This window comes from Hippocampus zosterae, chromosome 5 (assembly GCF_025434085.1).
Source record: "Hippocampus zosterae strain Florida chromosome 5, ASM2543408v3, whole genome shotgun sequence".
NCBI classification, from domain to species: Eukaryota; Metazoa; Chordata; class Actinopteri; order Syngnathiformes; family Syngnathidae; genus Hippocampus; species Hippocampus zosterae.
This window is the reverse complement of record NC_067455.1, coordinates 24,722,065-24,738,874: the sequence shown is the minus strand read 5'-3', so window position 1 is coordinate 24,738,874 and position 16,810 is coordinate 24,722,065. Positions and strand designations below refer to the sequence as shown.

Sequence of the window (16,810 nt, the reverse complement as noted above, 5' to 3'; positions counted from 1 at the left end):
CGTTTGAGGTCCACCACAACAAGTGCGAGTCCTGCGCTGTTCCTGTACAATGTCAACCACGGGCATACAAAAACTGTTTTAGTTCTTACTGAACATGAATTCATTGACTAAGCCTCCGTTATCCATGGTAGAGGCTCCAATATAATACCGTACCGAACAGGATCATTGGCTTGCATAAAACCCAGACGGCAACCTGTGTGTGCCAACTTGGTGAGCTTCCAGAGATGGCTGTCTTTGTCAGAAATGAAATGAGGCATCAGGCGTAACGTTCTTCCTTTTTAGGTGCTCGTTTATCACCACCACGCTGCCATGAAAGGCAGGTTTGTAATGTATTGGGCAGGGCTCAACGATTATATTGCATTTGCAATATTATATTGCATTTGCAATATAATCGCGATTTTACCAGAAGTGAATTTATAATTGCAAAGACTGCAATTTGATGGGTTGTATTGAGAAGCGAGGGAGAAAAAGCTGAGGACGAGATGGGGGTGCCGAGTGCTTTCAGTTGAGGCTGAAGCGCAAGCTTTCTGTAGGTTTACGTCTTACGAGACATTGAGGCGAGTGTCTATAACAGGGGTGCCCAAACCTTTTGGACCGAAGATCTACTTTTCGATCAACTAACCTCCCGGGATCTACCCATACCAGCGCGCGCACACGCACACGCACACGCACACGCACACGCACACGCGCGCACGCACACACACACACCATGATGAGAAACGGCCTGAAACTGAGACATGCGATGCACTATTGCAGCCTGTTAACTATCATAGCTCACACGTCCCATTTTAAAGTGCTTCCCTGGGCCCTCCTAGATTCCTGTTCTTTGCCCGTGCTCTCAGTGAATTGTACACGAAGCAAACTGAATGAGAATAATGACAATAAAAAATAGAGTGCAACAGCTCTGATCACAAGCTGCAATTGCAGACCTTTCTTAGACCTACCAGTAGATCGGGATCGGCGTAATGGGCACCCCTGGTCTACAACATGCCTGGTCTTTCCACCTCGCAGGTTAAAAAAACGGTGTGGATACATATTTTGTCTGCTGTCGCATGTTGGAGCGTGCATGTAGAAATGTCTGAAGATCCAGCTGTGCCCCGCCCATGTATTTTTTGTATGTGCTGCCCATGTACAAAAAAAGAGTGACTTGGATTTAAATTTTCTGATGTTGAACACACAGAGATGACAGTACACGGCGACTTGAACTATGACCAATTGAAATGCTTCTGTGCAAAGTTGTAAAGCAGTCAACTATGAAGAGGATAAATTCAGCCGTATGTTTCATGAATGAGCCGAAAGACCGCCGAAAAGATGTCCACATTTCATTGATGAGATGCCAATGTCCTGAGCAGGCAGTATCTGCCATTTCCTAATCAGTAAGTAGCGTGTGTGATGTTACAAGATCAGTAAACTTAAAATTTTATACGTTTCATGTATTTATCTGCCCATATAATACGTTGAGTGATTCCGTATTATAGTCCGCGTTTACGTCATGTTTTATGAAACAAAAAGATGCAAGTGGAAAAGGGTTTTGATTGCATTTTTGTTGTAATCTGCATTTGGCGTAGTTTGTGCCTGACTTATTTATTTATCTAGTAAATACTCGTTTACACCACACTTGCGTGGCAGAATTATATTGTAAGCGCTTACCAAACTGCACGGCAAACTATTTACTAAGTTTATACCTGTAATTGTTGTCGATAACCATCTTTCCTTTTTGGTGCTTCCTTTGCATTTTCCTTGGTATTAGATAATGTATACTATATCAGATAGTTTGTTGTAGTAAAGATTATCCATTCATCCATTCATTTTCCAATCTGCTCATCCTCACAAGGGTCGCATGGGGTGCTGGAGCCTGTCCCAGCCGTCTTCGGGCAGTCGGCGGGGGACACCCTGAACTGGTTGCCAGCCAATCGCAGGGCACACAGAGACCAACAACCATCCATGCTCACACTCGCACCGAGGGACAATTTAGAGTGTTCAATCAGCCTGCAATGCATGTTTTTGGAATGTGGGAGGAAACCAGAGTACCCGGAGAAAACCCACACAGACCCATGGGAGAACATGCAAACTCCACACAGAGAGGCCACAGCTGGTATTGAACTAGGTTCCTCTGCATTGTGAGGTCAACGCGCTAACCATTGGACCACTGGGCTGCCTAGTAAAGATTAATTGTTAAAATCTTAACAAATCTTAATTGTTAAAAAGTCTCCAAAATTACAAGCACATCTCTCTTCCACATCGTGCCTCCTTGAGTTGACTCAAGGGATGTTGAAAGAACGCCTCCGAAAAATGTAAATTAGTGATACCCTCAATGGCACTAGGAAAATCGGTGAAATGCAAAGAAACAGAAAATCCTGCCAAGATTTTGCAAAATAAATTCCATGGAGGTGTTTGTGAAGCCACAGCAAAGGAATCATTATTTTAACATCGGCATGAACACAATTCTGAACCATTCCAGTCTCTGACACTCAGGTGTTCTTGGAGAAATTTGCCCAAGCTTTCTGACTCTGTTCTTAGCATGGCCGTGACACTGTCTCATCCACAATGCTTCTGTTCACATCGCGGATTAGCACTATACATTACAACAAAAATGTGTCACTAGCAAGGTTTACAGCCAGTGGGAGAAGCAAGACACAAGGCATTTTGGAGAGAAACAAAACAAAGCACCAAATAAATGCATGAACAACTTGTCGATTAAATTTGCTGACTATTTTGATCGCCGGCGTTGTCATAACTAGTGGACTAATCTTGGCAACCCTATCCTAGTTGCAACATTACTTATTAATGTTAATGTAGTTTACTTAATTGTTTTCACATTTAATATAGTCGATATACTCTATGGGTGGCCCGGGGTTCGACTGGTTAGAGCGTCGGCTTCACAGTGCAGAGGTGCAGAGCTCCAGCCTTCTTGTGTGGAGTTTGCATGATCTCCGCGTGCACGCGTGCGTGGGTTTTCTCCGGGTACTCCGGTCCCCTCCCATATTCCAAAAACATGCATGGCAGGCTGATTGAACACTCAAGAATTGTCCCTTTGTGTGAGCGTGGATGGTTGTTCGTCTTTGTGTGCTCTGTGATTGGCTGACAACCAGTTCAGGGTGTCCCCCGCCTACTGCCCGAAAACAGTTGGGATAGGCTCCAACCGCTCCCGACACTTGTGTGGATAAGCGGATCAGAAAATGGATGTATATATACTCTTCTTTATAGACACTTGTCTGAGTAAGAATAATATATTAAAAAAAATAAAAAAGATGGCCAAAACGTAATTCTTTTATTTTTTATGGGAATGTTTCATTTGAAAATCAACCAATTTCAGTTCAATGTTTAGAGGTTACACTTTGCTGAAGTTAAGAAACGGGTGCCAGTCTAAAACACTTTTGTGAAGCTAGGCTGAGTTACGTTGGAGGCATCATATTGTGTTTCTTTATAAGCGTCTTGCTACATCAAACACTGTATGTGGACTTAAGTGATCTTGAGGATATAGGGAAGAAGATAAACACTCGTTTGGGACACTGCACAGAAAAACAATTGTAGTTTGGGTTTAGCCCAAGGCGTCCATATTGAATTTTATTGAAAAACTTTAGTAAGCTTCACGGATCACAAAGTTTGGCCAATCCTAAACAAGCATTGCACAGCTTGTCCTCAGTCAGTACATCGCAGGTTGTATCAGAGGGAGTTTTATGTTGAAGTTTTTTTTCCCCCATCTCGCCCCCACTAAATCTGCAACAAATCCACCAAACGGGAAGCAAGGGCATATCTCGCCATCCCACAAATGTGATATGCCATATATGGATGCCTTTCCTGAAGATGGTGTTAATAATTTCTCATATATACTGTATAAACAAGCAAAACCTTTTTTCTATGAATCTCTGCCAGTTTAAAATTTTAAATGATAAAACATGACATAGAATGACATAGAATGACATAAAACATTCCCAGAATATCACAATGTTCCACCACTTTTTGTAACTGGTCTGTGGGCTACTCAAATGGTTCTAGAGTACTTGCTGGTGCCCGTGGTGCACTACATTGACACAATCACTATTGACATTAAAATCACTTTTTTTGACAGCCAAGCTTTGAGAGGGATCATTCACTGTCAGTACAGCAGTTAAATTTCATTGCTTCTGTCTGCTCGGTCAGCTATCCATAATCTCAATCTCTGGTTATCATTGGTGCCTAGGTGCATTCAGATTTCATTCATTCATTCATCTTCCTAACCGCTTGATCCTCACTAGGGTTGCGGGGGGTGCTGGAGCCTATCCCAGCTGTCTCCGGGCAGTAGGCGGGGGACACCCTGAATCGGTTGCCAGCCAATCGCAGGGCACACAGAGACGAACAACCATTCACACTCACACTCACACCTAGGGACAATTTAGAGTGTTCAATCAGCCTGCCATGCATATTTTTGGAATGTGGGAGGAAACCGGAGCACCCGGAGAAAACCCACGCAGGCCCGGGGAGAACATGCAAACTCCACACAGGGAGGCCGGAGCTGGAATCGAACCCGGTACCTCTGCACTGTGAAGCCCACGTGCATTCAGATTCAACTATGAAATTCTACAACAAACAGAAAAACTGCGGTGCAGACTAGATTCACACGATTCCTCATACTTGTGCTCAACCATGTAATGTTTTTGCCGAAGAATGTCATTGAAATTTAACATTTGACATCCCAACCACTAATACTGAAACACTTGAAGGAAGAATTTAAGATCACGGGTTTGATTATTTATTTTGACATAACATCAGATGGACCATTGTTTGCAATTAAAGGAGGAATTTGCAGTTAAAAATAAGTCTTATGTAAAAAATGTGTGAATAAACTAACCAAAACCTAACTAACTAACCTCCATCTATGTCCCTAATTTTATTAAACGGACATCATGGTGGACGACTGGTTAGCACATAGTTCGAGCATGTTTTTTTTTCTCCCCCTCTCACTCCCTTGTGGTTTCTTTCTGACCTCCGGGTTGAGTGAACGCTGGCGCGTTTGGCTGCCGCTGCTCAACCCGTATTGTTTTGTTTTTTGTTATTGTAAAGTATCCTTGGGTGTCTTGAAAGGCGCTTATAAATAACATGTATTATTATTATTATTATTATCTGCCTCACAGTGCAGGGGTGCGGGGTTTGAATCCAGGCTCCTTCCTTCCTGTGTGGAGTTTGCATGTTCTCCCGTGCCTGCGTGGGCTTTCACTGCATATGTCGTTTTCCTCCCACATTCCAAAAAAATATGCACAGTAGTCTAAATTGTCCCTAGGTGTGAGTGTGAATGGTTGTTTGTCTTTGTGTGCCCAGCGACTGGCTGGCAACCAGTTCAGAGTCCCCCCCCCCCCCCCCCCCCCCCTACTGCCAGAGGACAGCTGGGATAGGCTCTAGCACCCCTCTGACCCTCGTGAGGACAAGCGGCTTGGATAATGGATGGATTTATTAAAAAACTTGCAGTGCCGTGACAAGAATAGCCGAACACAATAGTGCCCAAACCCCGGGCGGTCCGCGGGTCATTTGGTACCGCATTACTTGCGTTTTATTCATTTCGGTATCTGAAAGATGTTTTATTTTGAAAAACTACCGTATTCTCTGTTATATCCGTGTACGATATGTCACTCTTGACGCAGGCCAAGGCGTGCTTCTTGGTCACGTGATAGGTTACCGCTGAAATTAAACCCAAGAGCTAGCAAAATGAGTAAAAACCAAACACCTTTGGAAAGTTTTCTTTGGGAAGGGGAAAAGACCCACGCCTGCTCGGTGCCTCTGACTGTGGGGAACTCCAGAGCGGAAGAGAGTTCAACACCTCTCAAGACGACTGGAACCAGAGCCCAATCAAATCTAGTTGGAACTTCTCAAACTCGCACACCAGCCGAGCCCCCATGGGTGTAGGGCTGAACCCAAGGATGTTCGACTTGGAGCACCACCTCCAGACGGTGCTCCAGAGGGGGCCCTCTGGTGACCCACTTCTGGACAAGGGAAAACCTACTCCATTATTGTTACTCATCATAGGGATCTTTTGAGGTGTACTTTGTCTGGTCAAGTACAACTTTATTGTCAAACATGCAGTATGTGCACAGATGCAATTGATTCCCTCTCAAACAGACAAGACAACAAGAGGAGCCGCTGCGCACACTTAGTTGTTTGAAGCAGTTATAGATGAAAGGGGAGTGAAACAAAGTGTCCTTTTCGCAATGGATCAAAGACATTATGCTGAAAATGTGCACACGTCTGCTGCAAGCTAAGTTTGAAAGCAACAAGAATCTTTAGCGTCCGTTAACGAAAAGAGATTGGCTCTCAACTCCTGTCCCATGTAAATCCGCTTCAATTCCAAGCTGCAACCCCTAGCTCCACATACGCATTGGCGCTGACGCTCCAGTCTTCTCATCGTCGCCTCCTCAAGCCACGCATCCATCCAGCCGCAAACTGTCAAACAACACAGAAAGAATAGAAAATCAAAGTGTCCTTTCACCAGTGGATCAGAGACGTCATGCTCAAAATGTGCACACGTCTGCTACAAGCAAAATTTGAAAGTCAACAATAAGCTGTAGTGTCCAACGAAAAAAGACATTGGCTCACTTCTCCTGTCCCATGTAAATCTGCTTCAATTCCAAGCAGCGGCTCTCAGTTCCAAATACGCATCCGTGCTCCGAGCAGATGCTCCTCTCTCCTCATCCTTGGCTCCATCCAGTCATCCATCCAGCCGCACCAACGCAGACTGTCTAACAGCGCCGCCATCTCCGCAGAACAAAACGGAGCTTCGAAAATTGTGCACATTTTAGGCGCAAAAACCGCAAGCGCCCCGGGGTTGTCCAGCAACGGCAGTCAAATGGCGCCGACATTCCTCCCGATCAAAATCATTGCTGGTACACGCGTGCTACAGAGATTGTAAGGAAAGGGCAGGACATGATGAGCTTTGGCTTCTTGCTGTCCCTTCTTGAACCTAACACTTTGGGTAATTTTCTTTTTTAAAAACTTCTGTTGTAGTATTTATTTATTTAATTGTTCGATGTAAAGATCAAATCATAGTTTGAACTCTTGCCAGGCATCATGTCCGGAGCAAACCTCGCACAGCTCATCACCTGAGCGAACAACCCCAACCATGGAACACAGCAGCACCAGCAACAGTGGTGGTGTTTTTCCGCAGGATGAACTCGGAGATTTTTCAGGACTACGCCTGAACCATAATGTAAAGTCCAGATGCGACCAAGAGTAAACCTTTAGAGAAAATTCTATTTTCACAACCACAAAATTTCATTTTGCGCAAGACTCTTTTTAAATGGCACGGAACCCTTTGCTTGACTAATCATGTGTGCAGATAAACAAGAAAATAAAATCACCTTTTTGTGGCGCCTCTGCAAGTATCGAACGAACTGTCAGAGATTTTATCGGCCAAAGTTAAAGAAACGACTCGGGACACAAAATATTTTCAATATCGGTGGAAGCGGACCTCTGAGAGCGAACGACGGTTAGTTGCTCCGCCAGTTCTACATTTTATTGTAACATGCAAAACACTGCCCCCGATATTTGCATGTCGCACCCCCGGTCAGGCCCCTCAGTAGTGATTGGTTACCTGTTTTTCATACTTGAACCACCAGTACATTGGCGCCTTTTCTGTCTGGTTTACATTGAATCAACATGTTGCAGACTTTGCGGATGGCCAATGTCGCCTAGGCGCGACGGGTGTTCTCACCTCGTCTTTTGTTGCTCAACCGCTGTTCCCAAATTATTCATTCCCCTTTTGTGACAGAGTTTCGCCTTCTCCCCTGTGGTCGCCCACCTGTATTGACGTGCTAATGTGGACTTCAACAGCCCTCCGGCCAGATGGCCGGCGCCTTTATGTGCAGGCATTTGGGGGTGCTGGATATGCACCCAAACGCTTCGATGTGCCCAAATAATATGAAACTTTAAACATGATATAATTTTGCTCATAGATTCCTCTAACACTAAGTTTCACGTGCTGCCGTTATGTGTCTGAAATTGTCTTTTCACAGAATCTGCAGATTACTTCATGTTTTTTCCCCTTTTGAAGATCGTGGCTAAGGCCGGTTCTTGATTGTTCGTAAATCCAAATTTTGTAACCTCGCCGTTGGCTAACATTTCTGCAGGAAAGACTGCTTATATGATCACAGTGCGGTTCACCAATCAGATGGGTATTTTGATACTTGATTTCAAGTTTGTCTTGAAGGAGGGTATACTTTTCAGATAAAATATATTTGGACTCGGTCGAGTTGATACAAATATTTTGCAAGTCTGAGATGAGTCTGAGACATTACTGTCTGTTAGCTGTGTCTTTAGCAGGGGTCACCAACTCCAGCCCTTTAGGGCACATATCCTGCATGTTTTAGATATTTCCTTCCTCCAACACACCTGATTCCACGGATGGCAATTTTCCGTGGATACGCGGAAATCCGCCATTTTCTTTCCTAAATTGATCATTTTTGTGAATCGTCTCAATCCGTTGAGAAAATTTTAGGGGGGGGTCAGGTACCTTATCGTCGAGTTTTCACGAGCTCTCTAAAGTGCGGATGATGGATGCGGATCTGAAAAACACGTTTCGATGGGACTGGTTGGATAGAAAGCTGACGTGTCCCCAGTAGGAAACAGTAAAGAGGAACCATTGTGCTTGTGTCGGATTTCTTGAAAAAGCTCGATGTCATTCTATACGGATCGAGAGGATGGAAAGCTTTACAGAGTCACGCAACCTCGGTGAAACACAGAAAACAGACATTTCTACTGAGAAGTAACTACTCGATCTCAAACGCTTTTCGACAGCCTGGAGCATGTGTAAAAACAAGAGGAGTTGGCTAAAAAGAGAGTGGAAAAAGACGGAGAGGACCAATAAGCTTTTAGCGCTTGCTAAAAAGCTCAAAATGAAGAGAAAGTAAAGTATTCTACCTCATGAAACTGTATATTGTTGTATAAACTGTAAATAGACATCCACTTTATATAATAAAATACATTCATAACCCATATATAGTAAACGGTGTGGGACTTCACGATCACTGTATGAGGTAAGAATCAACTGCTTTTTATCACATTTACACAACACTTTATGAATATATTTAATGAAGAAATCTTAAATATGGCAGGGAATGTGTTTCCTTTTTTAGTTTTGATTTTGAGCAGCAAATTTGAAGTTACATATTGGTGCTCCGTCGGCTTCACAGTGCAGAGGTACCGGGTTCGATTCCAGCTCCGCCCTCCCTGTGTGGAGTTTGCATGTTCTCCCCGGGCCTGCGTGGGTTTTCTCCGGGTGCTCCGGTTTCCTCCCACATTCCAAAAATATGCATGGCAGGCTGATTGAACACTCTAAATTGTCCCCAGGTGTGAGTGTGAGTGTGAATGGTTGTTCGTCTCTATGTGCCCTGCGATTGGCTGGCAACCGATTCAGGGTGTCCCCCGCCTACTGCCAGGAGACAGCTGGGATAGGCTCCAGCACCCCCCCGCGACCCTAGTGAGGATCAAGCGGTTAGGAAGATGAATGAATGAATGAATATTGGTGCTCACCAGAAATGCATAAGCAAAATTGCACAAATTTTCACTTGAAAGAATAGTGAACAATCTTGGGATTTTTTTCTGCTCAAGTTTCAAATAGTGTGTAAATTGAGTACACTTCATCTTCAGCATGTTTCATGCCACTTTTGTAAGTGACCACGCCCCTGTCCAGGCCACGCCCCTTTCCACTTTTTCCATCACTAGCCATTGTCATCCCTGTGATTCAAATGATCACCTCATCATCAAGCGCTTCAGAAGCCCGACAACTATCCTTATTTTATCCATATTTATTCTCCACTGGTCTTCCTCTATCTCTTTCCTTAGACCTTGCCAAATGCCTTTTTCTCTCTCCCCAGTTTCAATCAGCAAAGCCAAGGAAAGCAGACAGTGAGATTTGTTTTTCCACTTTGCTCCAAGCCACATCATCTCTCCTTTTCCACCCCTAGCTCTTTTACTTGTAGGGTGACAGATCCAACACGCCACTGGAATAAATCATATGCCCGGACAGATTTGTGTCTGTGTGTGTGTCTGTCACCACTGGGGTTTGCCGAGTTTGATGGGTGTTTTTGTTGTAAGACTGACTCCAGAACTGCCACCCCTCTTTTCCGCTGTGTGTGTATGATTAATTCTTTATGACATCCCACATTATCAGTGTGATTTATGCTGCACATTAAACACTATGCTTTGAGGCTGTTGTTCTCTACCTTTTCATTTTTCACTTTCCTTGTTCTCAACTGTTTGGCTTTGGATAGGGTGACCATATTTTCAGAATTTAAAACTGGCACACTGTAATTTCACAGAAAATTGAATATACAATACACCAATTTCACCAGGAAGTATTGATCACACATTTAATCGCGGGTCATCTGGTGCGTTACTTTAACAAAGGCTAAATTGTATCTTGGTTGACACTTGAACTGTGTTGAACAAGTCCATGCACTCATTGTTATCCAAACTTTTGCTTGCTCCCGGCAGCTACTGGATGCTAGCTGTGCCATTTACGGTGTTTTCCAGACTATTATTCAATTTTTTTTCATAGTTTGGCCCGGGGGGGTCCACTTGGTTTTCATAGCCTTCCGCGGTAACCATGCCTCCTACACCGTGGCTCAATTCAGCCGGACATGCGAAGTTTTACGCCAGCTGAGCGGAGAACATGCTTTGACTGCAACTCGGCAAAGCCGACAAGAACGCGGGCTAAAAATAACGTGACCTGGCACAGTGTACGTGATTTTTACCGATGAACGACATTGTCGTACTTCCTATATTTATTCGGTCTTTCCTGTCTCGGGATTCGCTTTGAAACATGTGTTGATAATAACGATGACTCTTGACATAAGCAGAGGAAGCGCCGCATCTTCTACCTCCGGAGTTCCTGGAGTTATTTAAAAGTGACACACAGGATGAAGATGTCATTGGAGTTAGTGATTTGGAGTGGCACTGATAATTTGGTAAACTTGTTAGCATGTTCTTTATGCTGTAGTTATCTGAGTAACTCTGCTACGTGAACATACCAGGCACGTTCTCAGTTCATTGCTTATGCATGTAATAATATATCGTACACTTATTCAGCAGATTCTCTATTTTTCTTTGCCTTTCAAGATAACATGTCTGTTCTTGGTGTTGGGTTTAATCAAAAACATCTCCCATCAAAAATGCAACTTTTTTTTCCCCTTTATTATGCATTTTATGGCTGGCGCGACTTATACTCAGGAGCAATTTATAGTCCGGAAAATACGGTACCTTGCACCGGATGGATCCACATTGTAACAATGGAAGTATGGTGCCTGAAAAGCTCAGCTTGTATTGGGTCTGACCGACGAACGCAGATATAATTGATAAATGGGCCGTCACTTGTATAACAATTTTCTACGTCAAGTCTCAAAGCACTTCCCACTCATACCTCATTCATCTAGTGATGACGCAGCATCACAAGCAACTGGGGGTTCAGTATCTTGCTCAAGGACACTTGGTGGCGGTCGCAATGGCCGGGGATCGAACCACCAACCTCTGGATTGGAGAAACGACCACTCCTACTGGGATTTTCTTGATTAAATTGGAACATCTGGTCATTCTAGCTTTTGCTTGTTTTGCTTTGCTAGCTGCTGATTGTGTGTGCGTGCATGTGTATGTGCATACACGTGTTGTTTTAAATGAACCACAGTGTGGTTGAGCTGATGACATAGCCTTAGAGCAGGGGTCGGGAACCTATGACTCGTGAGCTCGTGTGGCTCTTTTGATGATTGCGTCTGGCTTGCAGATAAAACAAAATATTCTCGCTTGTTTAATCCATCCACCGATTTTTCACTACTCATGTCCTGTTCGGGGCTGCAGTTGGCAGCAGGAGCAGTTTTAATTGGATGATACTGGCGTATGTTGGTTGTTGCTGGGTAAACGGGTAAACACCCCCTTTTGAATCAGGCCGCTCTGTCATTAGTTCAAAGCTAATCCTTCGACGAATAAAAGGGCGAAAAGAAAAAAAGATGACGAGTATAGTTCACTACAGGACGAATGGACTAAAGGATTCGCCTTTGTGGAGAGAACAGTTTCTGCGGTGTGTCTAATTTGGAATGACAAAATAACATCGATGAAACGGTCAAATGTAAAGCAGCACTTTGACACGTGCCATGCGACGTTCGCATCAAAATACCTTCTAAGAGACGGCAGAAACAAAGCGTGCAAGCTACTGAGCAGCGTGCAAGCTAGCCCCAGCAGCACCAAGCTGACTATAATTCCGCTAGCTTTGCTGGATCTTTAGCAATCGTGAGGAATGGAAACCCATTCATATTAATGGTGAGTATTAAAATAAAACTATTTAAAAGAATACATTCAGAGACTTATTATACTGACATTTTGTTGAATTAACTTTTAAAATACGTTTATATATGTATGTATTTTCCACACTAAAAGGCGCACTGGATTATGAGGTGCAGCTTCAATGAATGGCCTATTTTGTAATTTTTTTCATACTGGATGCACCGCACTATAAGACGCAATATACAACGCTCAATGAAATGCCAACAGAACTGTGGCAACGCCACTTGAGTGAAGCACGCCTCAGCAGTCCACAGTCTGCTGCTGTCTGCTGTGCGTGCGTGAGCACATACGCACATGGTTCAACCAATCGGCGCCGACGCAACCCACGTCACAGATCAAAGAAGCTTTGAGTGGCGCTGCTACAGAACGATCAAATGTTAGTAAAACGTATTTAATAAAGCAGCAACACAGTTCATTTAACCACCAGCAAAAGTTATAACATTGACTCGTTAACATTGAACTCTTGCCGCTTTTTTTCCTCTTTTCCGTGTTCAACTGCTTAACCCAGGGGTGTCCAAAGCCGGTCCACAAGGGCCACTGTTTTCTAGCTCTCCCAGGAGCAATACACCCGATTCAAATAATCAATATCGTTCTCATGCTACTTCAGAGCTGGCTGATGAGCTGTCATCCGAATCAGGTGTTTTGCAGCCCGAAGAGCTGGAAAACAGGTAGGACAGTGGCCCTCCAGGCCCGGAGCTGGACATGCCTGGCTTACCCTGATCACCTTAAGTTTGAACTCTGCATTGTGTGCTACTTTTGTCACACACTTGCAACACTATGACTTATTGAATGATGCGGACTGTTTAGATTTTTCCAGCGGCTGCGAGGGAGCGCTCGAGTAGAAAAGGTAACGGTGAGATGCTGTCATGCATTACATTGAAAACAACGGGCCATGACAGGGCGCACTTCACCTGTGTTTTGAGCTGGACTGCAATCCGAAAGCTGGGTGGCTGTGTCATGACAGACTTGACTGAACACAAAATTATTTTTATGACAGCTTTATTCTCGACTGGACATAGAAAATGTACAGCATTAATAAAATAAAATACTGCAATATGTCAAATTGGACTAACAAAGAGATAAGTATACAAAAATAGTCAACAGTAGTGGCGAGTGAGCACTTTCACAGGGTTCATACGGGTCCTTAAAGTTAATAAAAATCAATTTAAAAAAGTTGTAAAATTATGTTCTTAATCGTCCATATTTTCCAGTGAAATCTTCTAAAATCCATAAAAGTCCATAAAAATGAACATGCAATGTTCATTTCATTTGTATATGTCATTTTCCCCACCTTTCCAGTTAATAGTTTTGTCGGAACATACAGGATCTGGTACCCGCTCTGCTTTTCCCGCCGTCTCCGATTAGTTCCGACGATCATCACGTGATCACTTCGGGTCATTTCGGGAAACAACAATAGATTGACGCCATTCTGGGGCAGTGAATGGATGGTTTGGTTGCCAGCTCGGCAAACAATTACCGTATTTTCGGGAAAAAATCTATTCATCGAATTTATCGATCTCAACAAGTGACATGAGAGTAAGGGATGAGAGTCAGTTCATAGAATGAAATTTAGATTTTTATTCACAGTATTGCAGTATTAATGATATTGCTTGTTCGGTTCACACAGGTGGTGCTAAAGATCATCAAGCACTACCAAGAAGAGGGCCAGGGCAGTGAGGTGGTTCAGGGTGTACTGCTGGGCCTGGTGGTTGATGACCGGTTGGAGATCACAAACTGTTTCCCCTTCCCGCAGCACACTGAGGATGATGCAGACTTTGATGAAGGTAACTGTTCTGACTAAAACAACACACTTAGGAAAACCTGGTTCGTAGTGAGAATGGCAACTGTGTCAGGCTGTCAGCATCAGATTGATTGTGCAATCATTTACGTCTATTAAACTGTCTTGCCCTCACTAGCTGATGGGGCACTTGGGGGGCTGCATCACGCAAGCCACCGCTGAATGCTGGCAACAGGCGCCATAAAATACAGTGTCAGCATAATTAAGTCCTTTTTTTAGTGTCTTCATTTGCGATTGAAAGTTATTTCAGGACATGTTGACAATGGTAGCAACAATTTGTGACGGCAGTATGAAGGGGCATGCCCCAGACAATCTGAAAGACAAGACCATTCAAGTAAGCCATTACGCACGACACGCTGCCGGGAACAACTTGCATACCAGAAGCAACATACCAACGCATTCAACTCATTCTATTATTTGGTATGTTATGGTTTATTTGAAGTCGGCCTTCTCGTTGACGGCGTGTTAATGTCATGAACAATAGTTGCTGCAGTGAGTTTGACTACTTTTTTCAGGTACATGTAAATAAGCGGGAAGTCAAACACACTCGCTGACTTGAAATTTGAGGCTTCGTGCCATCGTTATGAACAAATAAACCACGTTTCATTAAATTGAAAATCTGCTTGGTTAAACCCACTGAGTGATTTGGCATGGAACGACCCGTTCCACTTTGATTCAACTTTGCAGCTTGTACCAGCATTCCTGACATGTTTATCAAGGCTGTACCAGCACAGATTTTAATTGGGAGGAATGTCGGCGCCATTGACTGTTGGTGCTGGACAGACCTGGGGCGCCTGTGTTTTTTGCGCCTGTAATGGGCAGCATTTTTCACAACCCCGTTTTGTTCAGTGGCTATGTCGGCGCTGTTGGACAGTCGGCGTTGGTGCGGCTGAATGGATGGCTGCTGAAGTTGAGGAGAGAGGAGCGTTGGCGCAGAGCCGATGCGTATTTGGAACCGTGAGTAGCCGCTTGGAATTGAAATGGATTTCCATGGGACAGGAGAAGTGAACCAATCTCTTTTTTTCGTCAATGGATGCTACAGCTTCTTGTTGACTTTGAAACTTAGCTTGTAGCTGACGTGTGCACATTTTGAGCATGACTCCTCTGATCCACTGGTTAAAGGAAACTTTGATTCTCTCCTCTTTCATCTCAAACTGCTTCAAACAACAAAGCGTGTGATTGAAAGTGGTTACAACTGCATGACTGTCCGTGTTTTATGTTATGTGTTGTGTTTATTATTTTACTTTATGTTAACTGTTTTGTTAAGCGCTTTGTTACAGCTGCCGCTGTTGTGAAAGCGCTATATAAATCAGCATGTATTGTATTGTAAGGCTGTTGCAACGTAAAATGAAGGCAGTCCTGTGGGCTTAAGAACTTTAAGTAGTGCTTCCAGCAAGATGCAGTTTTTTTTCAAACCATAACATACGTTGTTAGATTTTCAAAGGTTGGAATGTTTTTTTGTTTGTCATCTTGTGGCTTAATGGCTAAATAATAATTTGTTGAAGAAAGAAACACAAATAAAGGCAATCAATTTTTCAAATACAAGCTGCACCAAAATGGTTGTGGCCATATTAGGGATTAGCATGTAGCACGTTTTCTGCCTCTGCAAACATTCTCTGAATGGTGAACTCGGTCAACAGGTCGTTTTGCCGACACAAATTACCTTTAGTATTGATATTCTGTTTTCAGTGACTCTAACGACTGGCATATTGACATGATTGTCCAACTATTCAAACGCAGGCCTCGGAGCGAGCCTTATTGTCTTGTGTAACAAAAAAATGGCATAGATAAATTAGTCACTGCAGACAGACAAGTTGTGGGACCTAAGAATATTAACAACTCTCTTTTCCTGTGGACGAAGTATCGCGTTGTTGACATGTTTTTGTCTCACCATTCTATCTAATGTAAGAGTGGGAGCGGCTTCAGTTCTCTAGAAATAAACAGGTGACAGTTCTCAGGACATTACTTCAAGAAAGGCTGTGCACAGGACAGTGTTCAGTGAGTCGACACGGAGACATTGACATTCTACGAAACAAGCAAAAGCCCTGCTCTTGTTCCAGCGATACCACGGTTGTCAATGAAGAATGATTGATGAATTGTTGATTGATCAATGAATTTTTCATTTGAAGATTAAGTAACAGTACCAGTGTTTGATATACAGTCAAATTTGATAATTTGGCATGCACCCATGAAGGATTCAGTATATCGCTGGCATCGGGTTGAAACTTCCCTTCTCACAATTTATTTATTAAATTACCGTATTTTCACGACTATTCGACGCATCGTACTAATGGCCGCAGTCTTTGAGGAATAAATCCCTTTGTTAATCATCTGCTGTACAGTAAAAATATTTCCCAGGGTTGATTAATTAAAACAAAGTATGGACTCCTGACCTTAATGTAATGTGACTTCTCCTGTCTTTGCTGGTCAAAGATTTATTCAGTAATGGCGATGTGGCCTGAAGTGAAATACACAGTTCAGCTAATGGAGAAACCTGTTAAAACATGGTGTTATGTTTTCAGTCGTTGTTTCTCTTCAGAATTTACATGACATGCAGAAGAACATGGGGGGCACATCAAAATTGTCAAATTTGGAGAATAGCCTTTTCGTAAGTGACAAAATGCTATGGATAGGGTGGGGCTTTGAGGTACGAGTGACCCGACTTAGATTTTTCGAGATGCTAGCTGCGATCTCGTTCGTTCCAATATTTTA

The 16,810-nt window shown here is 43.4% G+C and overlaps 1 protein-coding gene across 1 annotated transcript in view; it reads left to right on the top strand.

Annotated features, from left to right (window-relative positions):
• Positions 1–16,810, top strand: part of LOC127600326 (eukaryotic translation initiation factor 3 subunit H) — a 109,288-nt gene that overhangs the window by 15,012 nt on the left and 77,466 nt on the right. The window contains exon 2 of the mRNA XM_052064823.1: positions 13,928–14,084. Coding sequence (XP_051920783.1) covers positions 13,928–14,084 — 157 coding nt within the window. The remainder of the gene's footprint in view (positions 1–13,927; positions 14,085–16,810) is intronic.